Raw genomic sequence first — 17,162 nt, 5'->3', positions numbered from 1 at the left:
GCCCCACCTCAGGTAAAAATTATTCCTATAACGTTGATAGCATTTTTCCAGTTCAAAGGCTATAGCAATGTTTAACACATCAGTGAGACAGGAAGAGAGAATCAATGAAAACCACCAGGTGGTGTTGGGAGAAATTGAACCAGAAATAAATGCTGGAGAGAGTTGCAGACTATTGGCAATAAGAGTTTTAAAGGATCAAACCATTGCCGCTGTTATAGTAAATTGCCTTGTGTTGCTCTGAATGCAATTGTAATTGTTTAATTTCCATGAAGAAAACTAGTAAGTGAATCTGGAATCTGAGCCTTGCTGGGTGTGCTGTGTTCCTTGCCCTGCCTTCCAAAAGGGCTTGGCGAGAAATAAAATACATCGGGTTTTACTGATCTGGGGTGGTTAGAATTGAATAAAGAAGAAATATAGAAAGACTTCCATTTCTATAGCACCTTTCATGAACTCAGGACATCCAATTAAGTACTCTTGAAGTAAGGTCATTGTTGTAACCTTGTTGTTCTTGCAAGTAAAACCAGCTATTTATGATAAAAACAAAAACCTGCAGATGCTGGAAATCCAAAACAAAAACAGAAACAGAAATACCTGGAAAAACTCAGCAGGTCTGGCAGCATCGGCGGGGAAGAGTACAACTGATGTTTCGAGTCTTCATGAACCTTCAACAGAACTAAGTAAAAATAGGAAAGGGGTGAAATATAAACTGGTTTAAGGAGGGGGGGGGTGGTTTGTTGGGACAAGCAAGCAGTGTTAGCTATTTATGATCCCAGGTTGTATCGCACTGGTAGTAGTGAGGTGTGAGATACTTGTCCCATAATGGAGTCGCTGGGACTTGTTCTCCTGAAGGATCTGACTTTTTGCTCAGGAATGGTTCCACCGGCTCTTCACAACCCCACTGAAGTAACTGATTTTCATGTGAGCTCACCCATTTCATGGGTGCTGGATCTCGGAGGCCGTGGCCCTCTACTGCCATTCAAATTAAACGCCTTAACTAAGCAGAGGCTGCAAACCTTCCTCCTTCATATCGCTCAGCACATAGCTGGTGTGTGTAATTATGGCACTACTGCAAGAAACTCTCCAACACTAGATAGGTTGAAGTGTGTGAAACTTTGCTATTATATATTTCAATGCATCCTACTACTTTCTAGACATTGATCAGAATTCCAAATCGACCCACTCTTCCTACTGTTTGGTCCCACTATATAGAATTCCTGATCTAATTAAAACAGTTGAATACAAGGTCCTAATCTAATCTTGAAACAGCTCCCAAGTGTGATTTCCAAAATGCTTGTTCTGCTTAAAACTAGACAGCCCATGCCAATTGTACCTGGGGTCTGGGCCAAGATATTTCACAATTCTAATCATGTTTTTGTAAAATATTAATTTTAAGTGTTTCTTGTTTAGATTTAATCAGCGAATGAATGATTAAAATGAACTGCGGAACAATGGTTTGTAAATTGGTTGTTTTAATCAAAACTTTATAGGAATATCAATTTTATGTTGCTGTGATCATCGCTATTTCTCTCCACTCTTGAAAGTGCCAGCTTCACAGTGGGTACAGTTTCATGGTGCTGAATAGTTTCTAATGTCCCATCTGAAATAGAATTAATTATGGATGAGCCTCTACTGTGAGCACTGGCAAGTTATTCCGCCGCACCAGGCATCACAGATGAAAACACTCCTGCCCTTACTGATGTCCACAGGATGCTGGATGGCTATCATGGGTGGGATTCTGGTTTATTGTTCTTTGCCCTAATACAGGGGTACTGAGGTCAATCTCTATCTAATTCTATCTTGAGTGCAATCAGGTAACTCAGCTCAGACTGCAGACTCTGAGGACTCTCCTTATTCCGTATGACTCAACTAATCACTGGATAAACTTGCTGAGGAGTCAAAGGAATGTGTTTTTTTTTTCTCCCTTCTGGTTGTCGTAGCTTTTTTAGAGAACTAATGCACGGCCAAATCAAAATTTGATGAGGTTAAAGTTAAGGTCAGGCAGTGTCCTTTCACACTGGGACCCTGCTCCTCACCCATGGTTCAACTCCAGCCCAGAATGATTAGATAAGTATAGTCTGTATGAAATGGGTTTGGGAGAACTTGATCCAGCCCAGGACACTGGCGATAATTCAGGGGACAACTGACAGACTCTCTCCGAGCGACTAGAGGACAGGGGAAATGGTCGTGGTGAGTGGTAGGGGCTGGTCTTCTCAGCTGGCAGACAAGAGCACATTATTGGGACAGAGTGGAGACTACATCGAACCACTCTGCGCCTCATTTGCAGTTTCTCAGTGCAGAGCTGAGACACATGCAGTGGAAGGCATATGACATTGCTCAGCACTGACACCACTCACCTCAATTAAGCAACAAAGAAAATTCACCACAGTTAGGGTAAAAAAACATAGCTTTGCACATTCCATCTTACATCATAACTGATTGGGAATTGGATTAGCATCGGAAGGATTTGTAGGGCTACAGGGAAAGGGCGGAGGAGTCGGTCACGCTAAGTTATTCTTGCAGAGAGCTGATACGGGTTTGACGGGCCAAGTGATGTCTATGATTCTATGATTGTGATTTATAGAAAACCACTTTTACAATTTTTTACAAGCAACTCTTCCGAGAACCAAAAGTCTCTCCCAGTGTTTGAAGTTTGAGGAGACTTCATAGTTCCTTACTGTGATGAGGCAAGCATTCATCTGTTCAAATGCTCCCTGTAGAATATATGAGGACTGACTCCCGAAACTCAGCATGTGTTTTCCCTTTAAACAAACATTCCATCAACAGGGTGCCTATTAGCTGGTGTATACAATGATTATATTTTTACCTTTCCCTGCCTCCCACTGCCTAGGCACACATTGCTAACCAGTTTTCACATCCTGAACTGCTATTATGAAGATTGCTGAGGGTGGAAGTGGCCTAATGATCTGCTGATCACCAGCAAGAACATACCTGCACTGGCGACATGGACCAGCTAATTATTACATCTTGCGTAGTGAGGTTTCAAAATCGTATTAGGTTAGCAAGACTCAGCTGGCATGTTGTTTTATAACGAATACATAATGATTATTAATTAGCTGACATTTCAGGTGCAGAGGCTTCAAAACTTGTGTAGCACAGCGGTAGCTCATTCTAGGTGTGTACAGGAGGGAAGCCATTTCACTAAAAGAATTCCTTTGTATTCTTCGTGTGGAAAAGCCCAACTGTTCATCAGGGCACAACACCAGGAATGTTCTAACTGTCATTGTGCTGTGCAGGTCATCTGTTTCTTCAAAAAGTCTTTCAGGAGGTTTGAAAATGAACAATTACCCATTTTCCCTCAATGACTGTTGATGGGTTCAGTGAGAAATGCAATGGAATTATAGGCTGCCTGGTGGCTACAGAGGGATATTCTCATAAGCACCCTGTTTCAGCGGGCAGGGTCCTTCCGAACTAGCTGTGCAATTGCCAAATCATCTTTATGGAATCTCATTCGAAGCATACTTTCTTGCAGCTTGAGTCACTGAACTGGCATCACAGCCTCCCTAATTAACATTGCTGTTCGAAGCAATTCATCGACTGGCCTCCTATCAAGACTGTATTACTGGGATATACTCCAATAAGACACCTCCAACTACAGTGTTTGGAGACGCTCCATTTCACTTGCCGCAAACTGTTATAGGTTGCAGTCTCTTGTTCACTGGAATAGATCAGGAAGATCAGTGAGAGGTTTTGAACACTGCAGAACCTCTGCAGCTTTTAAAATGAACAAATTTCTTTTATTTCTTTTTAACAACCACAAACATTATTGACCCATCCAGCCTGCTTGATCGGCACCCCATGCACCACCTAGAACATTCACTCCTTCCACAGTGACAGCAGTGTGTACCAGTGTGTCTGAAAGATGCACTGCAGCAACTCGCCAAAGTTCCTTCGACAGCACCTTCCAAACCCACAACTGCTACCACCTAGAAGGGCAAGTGTGGCAGGTGCATGGGAACATCACCATTTGGAAGTAGTTCCCCTCCAAGCCTCACACCATCCTGACTTCGAAATATATCGCTGTTCCTTCACTGTTATTGGGTCAAAATCCTGGAACTCCCTCCCTAACAGCACTGTGGGTGTACGTATACCACATGGACTGCAGCGGTTCAAGAAGGCAGCTCAACACCACCTTCTGAAGGGCAGTTAGGGATGGGCAATAAATGCTGGCCCAGCCAGCGACGCCCAAATCCCATGAACAAGTAAAAAAATTGTCATGCATATGTATAATTCACTAAATTTATATGTGAAGAGATACAAAACTTTTTCTTAGACAGCATATTATGTTAAGTTGTGTAAATGTTGAATGATGCAAAATATATGGTATAACATTTTCAGAACCTAGGACGTATTTACAATGTTACCATATCAACCTTTACAATCTGGGTTTTCAGTTGGTTGAAAAAATGTGACTGTTTAAGTTATGAATTTACAATTCATATTCCAGTAATAAACTGCTGTTGATGACTTGGTGATTGGAGATTACATTAATGTCTGGGTTGACCTCCAGCGGGGGTTTGATCCCTAAACAGAGGGACCCACAGGCTCAGGGGTAATATTCCCACCTCTGAGTCCCATTTCAGTGACTGGAGATCAGAGCACTGGCTCTGGATATTGGGTTTGATATCCAGCGAGATGGGGGCTCTTCAGCCTTAGGTGCAGTCCCCTTGGAGGAGGTCAGCTGAAGGTGAAACATGTGAAGATGGCAACAGGGAAGCTACTTTAGCTGCTTTTTCCCAGTGAGTGGCTCAAAAATCACAAATGTGAGACCTGAGTTAGGAACTGACCTGAGGGAAAAACACAACAGGCAGGCAGATAGCTGAATATCTTTATTACTGTAATATTATTTTAGTGTCACAGTTTATGAACAAAAAAGGAAAATGTTAAACCTGGGGAGGTTGGAGTTCCCTGAACCTGCTGGCAGTTTAAGAATTAATTATACTGCTCTTAAAACAAACAAATAATAGAATTTTGTTTTTGGAAAAATGTAGACCTCTCTGAGAGATAGCACTGGTGGGGATTAGGACTGTTGCAAAAGGAATGCCAACCAATGGAAAAATTGTGTGGACAGCTATCCAGAAGGATTAAAAACACAGACATGAGAAACAACGAAAGGAACAGGAACCAAGTGCAGCACCAACTTGAATTTCACCTTTTACATGGTAAAACATCCCAAGACATTTCACTGGAGCATTGTTAAAATCAAATTTAACACCAAGCCACAGAAGGAGACATTAAGACAAGGCCAAATAGGCCAAAAACTTGGTCAAAGAAGTAGGTTTTAAAGAGGGACTTATATAGTAAAAGGGTATCTGGCATAGCAAGGGTTAATGTGGGACTGGGAACAGTACTGCCCACAATGTGATGTAAAGAGTTACTAACCAGAGACGAAGGTCAGTTGTGCACTGGACAGAGACTTGTGTAGAAGGAAGCATGGAATTAGCTCATAGCTTGGGCTATAACCTGTATATATGTGCATTGTTATGGGTTACCAATAAACACTTAATGTTCAACTATACAAGGCTCAGAACCTCTTCATGGGACCTACAGGACATACAACATACAACAGCTTAAAGGAGGCTCTGAAAAAATATCATACCGACTCAAAACGTTAACTCTGTTCCTCTCTCCACAGATGCTGCTGGACCTGCTGAGTTTCTCCATCATTTTCTGTTTTTGTTTCAGGTTTCCAGTGCCTACAGTATTTTGTTTTTAACTTAAAGGAGGCCTCTGTTTGAACAAGACCGAGGGCAGGTTTTTCCGGTTGGCGAGCGAGGGCGGGGTCCGCTTGCCGATGTGTAAAATGACCATGGAGATACATCAGGCATACGTCCTGATGTCACCCTGCATCATTTAGACTTCCAGTTCACCGGCAGGCTGGGAACCCTGGCGGGCTTCAGAGAAAACATGAAACCTCATCCACGGGCTGGATGAGGTTTCCAAAGGGTATTTAAATTTTTATTAAACATTTAAATAAAAGTTATGGACATGTCCCAACTCATGTGATAGTGTCACATGAGGGGACAGGGCGGGAAATTTTTTAATCACTTTTATTGAAAGTTTTGAATCGGAGCCAATCTTCCTGAGGCAGCACTTAACCCCAGGAAGATCTGTGTGCACTTTCGAGCGCGTGTGTGAGAGAGTGTAATTCTTTCGAGTACAAACCCGTTTCCATATGTTTCAGATGAAGTTACATTGTTTCATAGTTTGCCATTGTGAGATTTGAACTCTTGATCTTGGGGTTACAAACCCAGTACCATAACCACTTGGCTATTTAGGCCAAGCCTCACTGAGCTATGGAGCCTGTGTACTCCCAGCTGAGGGAATTTCACCCCCCACCGGCTGAACAGGGAGTGCATAGTGCTTCCTGGTGGACGTCACGCTGGGCGGGCCTCGTGTAAAGTGGTGGTGCACCCCTAACTGTGGGGGGCGCCGATCAGAAGCCTGCCCACCCGCGACCACTCCCGCTCCCGCACTTCCCCCATGACGGGGGGAAAATGTTGCCCCTAGATTTTAAAATTCTCATCCCCATTTTCAAATCCCTCCATGACCTCACCCTTCCCCTATCTCTGTAACCTCCTCCTGCTCCACAACCCTCCAAAAAAATCTACCCTCATCTAATTCTGACCCCGAGAGCATCCCCAATTTTAAGAGCTCTGACCTTGGTGGAAATGCCTTCAGCTGCCCAGGCCCTAAGCTCTGTAATTCCTTCCCTAAACCTCTCTCTCTCTCTCTCACTTTCCTCCTTTAAGGTGCTCCTTAAAATCAACCCCTTTGACCAAACTTTTAGCTGTCTGCCGTAATATTGTCTTATGTGGCTTTGTGTCAATTTTGTTTTATAATGCTCTTGCAAGGCAACTGGGGATGTTTTACTGTGTTAAAGGTCCCTAAAGGCAAATTGTTGTTGAAAGAGAGGTAGAGAGGCAGACAATTTTAGAGAGAGAATTCAGAGCTTAAGGCCTATAGCTAAAGGCATGGCTACCAATGGTGGAGTGATTAAAATCAGGGATGCTCAGCACAAAGAAAATACAAAGAATAATAAAAAAAACTTGATATGGGAAGGGGAGGAGAGAAATAAAGAAAAACAGGACAAATAAAAGTAGAACACATAACAGTCAAAGCAGGCCAATGAATGCAGTCAAGTCATATCCTGAACAAACTATCACCAAAATAGACCGTGCATAAGATTTTAGTAAATAGATTTCCGAACTTTAGAACACTATTCCCAGTATATTTAATGGTTTTCCATAGCAAATCTAAGAACCCAGTTTCCTGAATTTTCTTGGCATATGGGCATAATGGATAGGTGTTGTATGTAAATCAATAACAGTTTGACTGAGGGAAGGGAAGGGCAGACCTCAGACATGTTTTGCCACACCTTGCACAGTCCACTGACCACGTGAGCCAGCATTACATAGACTCAGTGGAAAGGTATGGTGTTATAGCACAGCTGACAGTAAATGTCGAGTTGCTCAATTCCCAAAGGGAAACTTGAAACAACTGCCATAACTGTTTTGCAATTTGTATAAATTTCAAGATGCATGCCTTGAATTCATCAGTAATAAGACCACCAAGTCTTATAGGTTTCTTACAAAACTAAATTAAATGTTTATTAATAGAAGAAATGATTTTAAAGAAATACAGAGATCTACAAATTACTGCTATGATAACTTCTAAATTCCCTAGTTAATCTAATTCCCAATTATACTTTTGTTAAGGCAACATTAAGACACACAGATTTTAAAAGACCCAGGCAAAGAAACATGATACCCTGAATAATCCAATTCAAAGTGGGTTTTCTTAACTTCAGTTCATTGTAGACAGCAGCTTGAGGCATAGATGTTGAAGGCTTTTCATACTTTTTAGATCTTAAAATGCCTTCCCTTGCACATAGCCTTTGCTTCTTTATACATATTTCCCCTTTGAATGCAAATTCCCATTATTTCACTACGTCTTTGGACTTTACCTCTCTGATAACAAAAATCTCTCATTGTACTAATTTTACCAGTAATCTTTGGGAAAAATAAACACACACTGTTTTTGAACTTCACCTAGCTTCACCCCTCCTTTAAAATCAATCTGGTCCGGTTTACTTAAAAATGCAAATGTTCCTTTTACCCCTATGTTTACCTACTTAACATTTCAAACCTAGGTTATCTTCTAATACATCAAATCTTTCAGATCAGCTGTCTTTAATTCAATTAAATCACATAGGCACAGACCCCACTATTAATCTACTTAACAATAAATTCCAATAACATTATGACAATTATTATATCTCCCTGACAATGGGAGGACAATAAACATCTAGATATTCTCAGGATAAGACTACAATGGGGAAGAGATAGGGTACTTCAGCTCCACATTCTTACCTGTGCCATGTTAAGCCAAGCCAATTGTTGGGTTACAATAGTAAGTGCAGGGCTGACCCTGTCCTGAGATATTGTTACCTTCTTTTCCAGGATCACATTCTTAACACACAGGATCTAATTTCAAAAAATGCCCGCTGGTAGCTTTAGAGTTCTGTCCCCTTTACAGGGCTTATTGAAGCAAGATGAACAAACCAGGAGAGCAAAACCAGAGTCGCCCTATCAAAGAACTCTACATGCCCTAGATGGATCTAGTTTAACTGCTGCTTCTGCTATACCAACTGACTTCTGGTGCTATCTATGTTCAAATGGGTGTCCAGCCCTAACCTGTTTATCTATCCCTCAGTTCAGGCAAGGGGTTCTTCCCATTGGCACAAAGGTAACCTGGAATCTGGTCCTAGAATCAATTTTAAATCAGTGCTGGAGATGATGTTCATCTTCCACTCTTGGCTGTGCTGCTCTCCTCCTGCTTCCTCAATTGGAAGCTGCAGTATGGTGGGTTTCTCAGGCAGATGCTGACTGAAGGAGAGGAACAGTGCTGCTGTTAGTGGGAACTATGCAGATCTTGTACATCCAGATGGAGAAAGCCAGCATAGTTGGTCTTACTTTTGAAATGAGTCAGATCAGAAGTTAATGTTAAAGGAGAAGACACAGCAGAAATTGAAAAATGACAGAACTTTAGAGAGCCCACAAGTGTACAAGACCACATATGTATGTGAAACAGAAAAAAGGAAGTGGAAGAGACAGATAGATGAGAAGGTGGGCAGAAGGATCTTATACTCCCAAATGCCAGTGGCTAAAGGAAGAAACCAAAGCCAGTCTTTATTTGGAAAGATTTATTCACAGAGTGAAACATTGCAGGTATATTTCTCCTGATTCCCCTCTACTCCTGTGTCAGTAAGTGTCTCTTTATATGTGCTCAAATAACCGTCCAATCAATGCCCTCTACCTGTATGTACTTCACCTCAATTGAAATAATTAACAAAGGATGAGAGTTGTAAATGACGGAAACATAAATTATGTGGTGCAGGAGTAAATAAAATAAATTGGGAGGTTAACAGCATTTAATCATGATTCAGCTTGACTCAAAAGCAATTTAATCAAACAAAGCCTACAAGCTAGGTGAGTAACAAGGATCCAGCCCACTGCACCCAGGAGTCAGAGCATAGTCACTGACCATTCACAATGGCTCCTCTAGCTCTGTTGCTGCTCCTCACCTTTTTATTTATTCTTTCACAGGATGTGGGCATCACTGGCTAGGCCAGCATCTTTACTGCTCATCCCTAATTGCCCTTGAGAAGGCAGTGGTAAGCTGCCTTCTGAACTGCTGCAGTCCATGTGGTGTCAGTACACACACAGTTAGGGAGGGAGTTCCAGGATTTTGACCGTGAAGGAACGGCAATATAGGTCCAAGTCAGGATGGCAAGTGACTTGGAGGGGAACTTGCAGGTGGTGGTGTTTTCATGAATCTGCTGGTCTTGTCCTTCTACATGGTAAAGTCACAGATTTGGAAGGTGCTGTCAAAGGAACCTTGGTGAGTTGCTGCAGTGTATCTTGTACATGGTACACACTGCTGCCACTGTGCATCGGTGTTGGAGGGGTGGATGTTGAAGATGATGAATGGAGTGCCAATCAAACGGGCTGCTTTGTCCTGGATGGTGTCAAGCTTCTTGAGTGTTGTTGGAGCTGCATTCATCCAGGCAAGTGGAGAGTATTCCATCACACTCCTGACTTGTGCTTTATGGCAGTGGACAGGCTTTGGAGAATCAGGCAGTGAGTTACTCTCTGCAGAATTCCCAGCTTCTGACCTATTCTTGTAGCCACAATATTTATATGGCTTGTCCTGTTCAGTTTCTGGTCATTGGTAACCCCCAGGATGTTGATAATCGGGGATTCAGCGATGGTAATGCTGTTGAATGTCAGGGGAGATGGTTAGATTCTCTCTTGTTGGCGGTGGTCATTGTTCAGCACTTGTGTGGCGCAAATGTTACTTGCCGCTTATCAGCCCAAGCTTATAACGCCATTATCACTGGCTTTGGAGGAAGCAGGTGAATGACTAGAAACTAAACCAGCCAAGAAGGTCTTCCTTTTCCCAGTTCTTCCAACTACACAGAGGAGCTCATTGCTTAAGTGCTACTTGAAATAAGACTCAGTTCAAATGAAAAATTACCATAACGGATCACAATGGCAGTGTCAGATTATTATATATATATACAATTGATGGAAACTTACAGTCCCTCTTTCATTTCTACAGTAGCACACAGAACAGCAAACAGCAATAACGGCCTGTGGACAATCTGGCAGTAAACCAATGTAAATCTAGATGTTAATGAATGTCAGTGGCGATTCTGAAACAAGGTGCCCTTTTTGCAAGGGCAGTAGTAAAGTGGTAGAAACCATTCAGCAACTTGCGATAAATCACAGTTCACAGGGTATCTCTTCTATGCCATATACTGGTGGACAATTTACACGTTAAATAGCGGCAAGCACCTTTCATCTCACCATCATTTTGGTAACAAACTCTGGGTCCACCATGGCTTGAACAGGTGAAGCAAGATAAAACACCCAAGACAGCATGCAAAAAGCAGATAGCTTCTGACTTATTGAGGAGCACAGATGGATAGGATTTGCTATCAAGGCAGGAGGGGTTCAAAAAGCTGATGCCCTCAAAGAACTGCAGCACCTGTTACATAAATCTGCAGACCAATCTAAATCATGTGTGTCCTGAGTAAAGATTTAAATGAAATGTCAAACACTTCTCCACAAATGAGTGAATTTATTTTATTTTTAAGCTTGGAGATCATTTTTCATTTTCTGGTCCCCACAAGGATTTGCGCAGTTTTTATTTGAACTCGTTTTAGTATTAAGTTCTGCAGTTCATCAGGCATGGGAATAAATTGATGTATTGATCCATTTTCTGTTCATACCAGCTCCTTGTTTTTGTACCCTACCAGATCAGCACAGCAGGCTGGTTATTAATTTGCTTTGTGTTGAAGGTGAATAATTTATTAATTTCTTTAAAAAGAAATGTTTGGCAGAACACTCTAGATGAATATTCTTAAAATGATTAAGCTACAATAATGTCAATAATCACAACATGACTAGTATTCAAGGGGATGCTTTTGGCTGCACACTGTACCTTCCCTCCTTCAGTTCCAAGGCCACAGTTATTAAGTCTCAGCTCTTTGAGAGTGAAGCAGCTCTTGTTCCTCAGAAGATCTTTGCAGCTCTGAATTCCATCTGGTCCAAATGCATTATCACTCAAATCCAGCTCTGTCAGTTCAGCCCCAGCCAGCATGACAGCTTCACCAAGTGACTTCTGAGAAAGCAATAAGTAGAAAAGTGAATTAATTAACATGGCAGTTGCCCATTAAATATATGTCCCTCTATAGGCTAACTTTCCAAACACCTACAGTCTCAAGATATTATTGTGCAAGCTGCACCGAAATAACATGAATCTGACCTTGTAATTACTCTGAAACTCAATCCTGCCGCCATGAATCAACACTTTATTTCTGCAAAATTAATACCAGAAAATATGGTGAAGGCTGAACATTTTCTTTATGCACTGTCATGTTGCCAGGGCTCTTATAACAATAAACGATGTGCCTGTCATAATCTAATATATATTAATGGAAGTGAATTCTGCAGCCTTGAACCTATTCACAATGGCTTTCAGCTTGAAAGCTGCAACCTCAATGGTAGCTTTTGACAATAGAATATTGGGAAGGAAGGAAGAGAGCTGGGTGTGCAGTGGCTTAGAAACTCCTTTTAACTCAAGGACTAGTTTGAACCAGCTCTAATGGTCCAATATGAAGTGAGTTGGAGGCAGTGTTAATCTAGTTTTCAGTGGGTTGCACAAAACTGCCCTTAATTTGGCACCAATTGATTAGTCTCTAACCAAAGAAATACATATGTTCATGATCTGGAAAATCCAAATGACATGTGGCATTCTGTGAGGATGTGGGTAGGGGAAGGAGGGGGGCTTTTTTGATTCAGAGCTTAAGGGACATTGAGGGAAAAATTCAATTAAATCCTCTATTGAGGGCAGTGATCATATTGCACAATCCCGATGCTGGTCCTTTGAGGCAGGCAGCCTCAGTGCTGTCTGCTTATCAACATGATCATAATATACAGTTCAATACAAAACACCCCAGGAGGGCACTCAGCAGTCTGCATGGCTCAGATGACATACCATTACTTTTCAAGGCAGCTTGCCCCTCTTAAACGAGAGTGCACAGGAGCTGATTGAACAAGGTCAAGGTGGCTTTGGGAAGGAAGTCGACATAATGGAGCAGCAGAGCAGAGACTGTTCTTGGCTCCGGGAAACCAGGTTCTTGGGTGTGGTGCTAGATAAACTGAGCAGGAGATATCTTCCTGGAGTCTGGCCCTGAGGACTTGGCTGCAGAGCTGGAAAAGTTCAATGCGTGGGTGGCCTAGGGCAGTGAATTCATCTTTAATTATATATCCTATTCACTGCACCATCAATTTCTCACGCTGCTCAAAGCACCACGGTCTCCCATCAGCAATCACGGCTCATGCCTAACATTTAGATGCTCCACCTCACTCTCATAGGCTTACCACGTCTGCCAGCCTCACAACAACTGCAGATTCCATATACCTCCAGCTATAGCATTGCCCTGACTGACATTCTTCTCTCTCTCTTGCAGGGCAAGGTCATACATAATCACATGGAGCAGCAGAGAATCAGTGGGCGTGAGCACACCTATATTGCCTGAGCCCTCTGAAGGAGACAATGTTCCATCTCATGGGTCTATTGCATTCCTGAAATCATTCAGGGTGATCCTTGTGCCTTATGCCCCTTCTCAAGTTCCATTTCATTCTCATCCTGCTATACAGCATAAAGTGCAAGTTGCAGATTATGTTATGATCCCAGCTAGTGTTACCACTGGGCAAGCCTGATCCCAGAGTGGAACCCAGCTTGATAGATCCTAACTTTTAATTTGTGTGTTTAGATACGTGGAGAGTGGCCACAGAACAGAGGTACAGGATTCAGCTGATGAGCCTTTGACAAAAGAATAAAACATTTATTTAACAAGAAAAGATGAACTATATTACAATACTCCTTCACCCACAGCTACACCCTTTACAGATACATACAGATTTGTAGAGATAACACAAGTTACAAAAGCTATCTTATACTGTAATGTCCACAGTAAGAACACAGTCCATGTAAACCAATAAGCAACTTTGGTCAGACACATCACACTCTGAAACCAGATGACAGATATCACCCCAAACAGATGCTGTGGATCTCTCCTCAACTCCCCCAGACACTTGTCACACTGTGAGCCAACCAGTCTCACTGAACTCCATCTTTCACATGAGGGTTTCCAATCTCCACTCTCCAAGAACTCACTTTGGAACCTTCTCCCAAACTGACACTTTCTCCCAGACACCTTCTGCAAGGATCCACCTCCAGAGTTTTGAACTCTCCTTTCGATGTTCCTCTTCCCTGGGTCACCACATGCTTTCTTCCACACGCTCTCTCTCACCGACTCAGCCGTCAACAGTACAACACTGCTTCACATGCCCATAGCAAAGAGTTTCAGACTTCAGCCGTCTCTTTGGACCTTCATGCTTCTCATCAGTATTTATATCGCTTTGAATCTGCTTCCTGCAGCTTTTAGATCACAAGATGTAAGAGCAGAAGTAGGCCATTTGGCCCTTCGAGTCTGCTCTGCCATTCAATGAGATCATGGCTGATCTGATAATCCTCAACTCCACTTTCCTGCTTTTTCCCCATAACCCTTGATTCACTTACTGATTAAAAATCTGTCTATCTCAGCCTTGAATATACTTAATGACCCAGCCTCTACAGCCATCTGCGGTAAAGAATTCCACAGATTCACTACCCTCTGAGAGAAGAAATTCCTCCTCATCTCTGTTTTAAATAGGCAACTCCTTACTCTGAGATTATACCCTATGGTCCTAGGCTCTCCCCCAAGGGGAAACAACCTCTCAGCATCTACCCTGTCAAGCTCCCTAAGAATCTCATATGTTTCAATAAGGTCGTCATTCATTCTTCTAAACTCCAATGAGTACAGACCGAACCTATTCAACCTCTCCTCATAAGAAAAGCCCTCCATACCCGGGATCAATCAAATGAACCTTTTCCGGACAGCCTCCAATACCAGTATTTCTTTCCTTAGATAAGGGGACCAAAACTGTTCACAGTATTCTAAGTGTGGTCTAACTAGTGCCTTGTATAGTTTAAGCAAGACTTTCCTATTTTTATACTCCATTCCCTTTGAAATAAAGGCCAACATTCCATTTGCCTTCCATATTACCTGATGAACTTGTATGTTAGCTTTTTGTGATTCATGCACGAGGACCCCCAAATCCCTCTGTGCTGCAGCTTTCTTCAGTCTTTTTCCATTTAAATAATATTCAGCTCCTCTATTCTTCCTGCCAAAGTGCATAACCTCATATTTTCCCACATTATATTCCATCTGCCAAGATTTTGCCCACTCACTTAACCTGTCTATATCCCTCTATAGAACTCTGTCATCCTCACCACTTGCCTTCCCATCTATTTTTGTGTCATCCGCAAACTTGGCAATAGTGCATTCACTTCCCTCATCCAAATCATTAATATATATTATAAATAATTGTGGCCCCAGCACTGATCCCTGTGGCACTTCACTAATTACAGGTTGCCATCCTCAAAATGCCACCCTTATCCCAACTCTCTGTCTTCTATTAGTTAGCAAATCCTCTATCCATGCTAATATACTAGCCCAACACCATGGGCTCTTACCTTGTTAAGTATCCTTATATGCAGTACCTTTATTGAATGCCTTTTAGAAATCCAGATATATCACATCTACTGGTTCCCCTTTATCTATCCTGCTTGTTACCTCCTCAAAGAATTCTAATAAATTTGTTAGGCATAATTTTCCCTTCATGAGCCATGCTGACTCTGCTTGATTAGATTATGCATTTCTAAATGTTCTGATATTACATCCTTTATAATAGACTCTAACATTTTCCCAATGATTGGTGTTAAGCTAACTAGCCTATAATTACCTGTTTTTTGTCTCCCTCCCGTTTTGAACAAGGGTGTTACATTGGCATTTTTCCAATCCTCTGGGACTTTTGCAGAATCTAAGGATTCTTGGAAGATTACTATCAGCGCATCCACTATCTCTGCACCTATTTCCTTTAATATCCGAGGATATCAGGTCCAGGGGACTTATTGGACTTTAGCCCCATTAGTTTCCCTAGTATTTTTTCTCTTGTGATAGTTATTGTATTTATTTCCTCCCCCACTTTTGCCCCTTGATTATTTAGTATTTTTGGAATGCTATTGGTGCCCTCTACTGTGAAGACTGATGCAAAGTTTTTATTCAACTCCTCTGCCATTTCCTGGTTCCCCATTATTATTTCCCCAGCCTCATTCTCTAAGGGGCCTATGTTCACTTTGGCCTCTCTCTTCCTTGTTATATAATTAATGAAGCTCTTACTATCTGTTTTTATATGCTAGTTTACCATAAAGTTTATTTTCACCGTCCTTATTTTTTTTTGGTCATCATCTGTTGGTTTTTAAAACTTTCCTAATCCTTTGGCTTATCACTAATCTTGCCACTTTGTATGATTTTTCTTTCAGTTTGATACTATCCTTAACTTCCTTGGTTAACCATGGTTGGTTTATCCCCTCCCTACAATCCTTTTTCTTCACCAGGATATATCTTTGTTGTGAGTCATGAACTATTTTCTTAAATGTCTGCCATTGTTCATCAACTGTCTTCTCTGCTAAACTCCTTTCCCAGTCCACTCCAGTCAATTATGTCCTCACTCCTTTGTAATTACCCTTATTTAAGTTTAGCACAGTTGTTTCCAACCCAAGTTTCTCACTCTCAAACTGAATGCTAAATTCTACCACGGTCATTGTTTCCTACAGGATCTTTTACTCTGAGATCATTTATTAAACCTGCCTCATTACATAATACCAGATCCAAATTAGCCTGATCTCTGGTTGGATCCACAACATATTGTTCTAAGAAACTGTGCTGAATACACTCTATGAATTCTTGATCGTGGCTACCTCTGCCAATTTGATTTCCCCAATCTACATGAAGATTAATGTCACCCATGATTAGTGTAGTGACTTTTTTACATGCCCTCATTATCTCCTGATTTATTCTCTGTCCTACAGTATAGCTACTATTGGGGGCCTAAAGACTATTCCCAACAGTGTGTTCTTCCCCTTGTTATTTCTTACCTCCACCCATGTGGATTCCACATCTTCCAATCCAAGATAATTTCTTGCTGTTGTACTTATTCTACCTTGTACTAACAAAGCTACCCCAGCACCCTTTCCTTCCTGCTTGCCCTTTCAAAAAGTCACATACACATAAATATTTAATTCCCAGTTTTGATCTCCTTGTAACCATGGCCAGGATTACCTGGTTGGCGAGTGGGGGAGTGGGGCCTGCTCGCCAACGTGTAAATTGATGCGCCGTGAGGTTGGGTGGAACTCCCGATGTCACCCCGCCCCATTTAAATTTTCAGGTAGGCGGGGGCTCAGCAGAATCAGCTGTGCACCTGCTGACCTGTCAATGGCCAATTGAGGCCATTGACTGAGTCATTCAAGTAATTAGTGGACCTGCCCGTCCAACCTTAATGTTGGCGGCCAGGCTGGGAGCCCTGGCGGGCATTAGAAAAAGAGTCAAACCCTCATCCACAGGCGGGATGAGGTTTCATGTAGGTTTTATAAAATGTGATAAAAGTGTATTTGAAAGTGATGGACAT

General features: G+C 41.9%; 1 protein-coding gene across 1 annotated transcript in view; it reads right to left on the bottom strand.

Annotated features, from left to right (window-relative positions):
• LOC121293686 (ran GTPase-activating protein 1-like) overlaps positions 1–17,162 on the bottom strand; it is a 468,446-nt gene that overhangs the window by 298,744 nt on the left and 152,540 nt on the right. Inside the window, exon 4 of the mRNA XM_041216855.1 lies at positions 11,527–11,706. Within this exon, the coding sequence (XP_041072789.1) occupies positions 11,527–11,706 (180 nt within the window). The remainder of the gene's footprint in view (positions 1–11,526; positions 11,707–17,162) is intronic.

The sequence above is a fragment of the Carcharodon carcharias genome, chromosome 22 (assembly GCF_017639515.1).
Source record: "Carcharodon carcharias isolate sCarCar2 chromosome 22, sCarCar2.pri, whole genome shotgun sequence".
Taxonomy (NCBI): domain Eukaryota; kingdom Metazoa; phylum Chordata; class Chondrichthyes; order Lamniformes; family Lamnidae; genus Carcharodon; species Carcharodon carcharias.
This window is presented reverse-complemented; position numbering and strand designations above follow the sequence as displayed.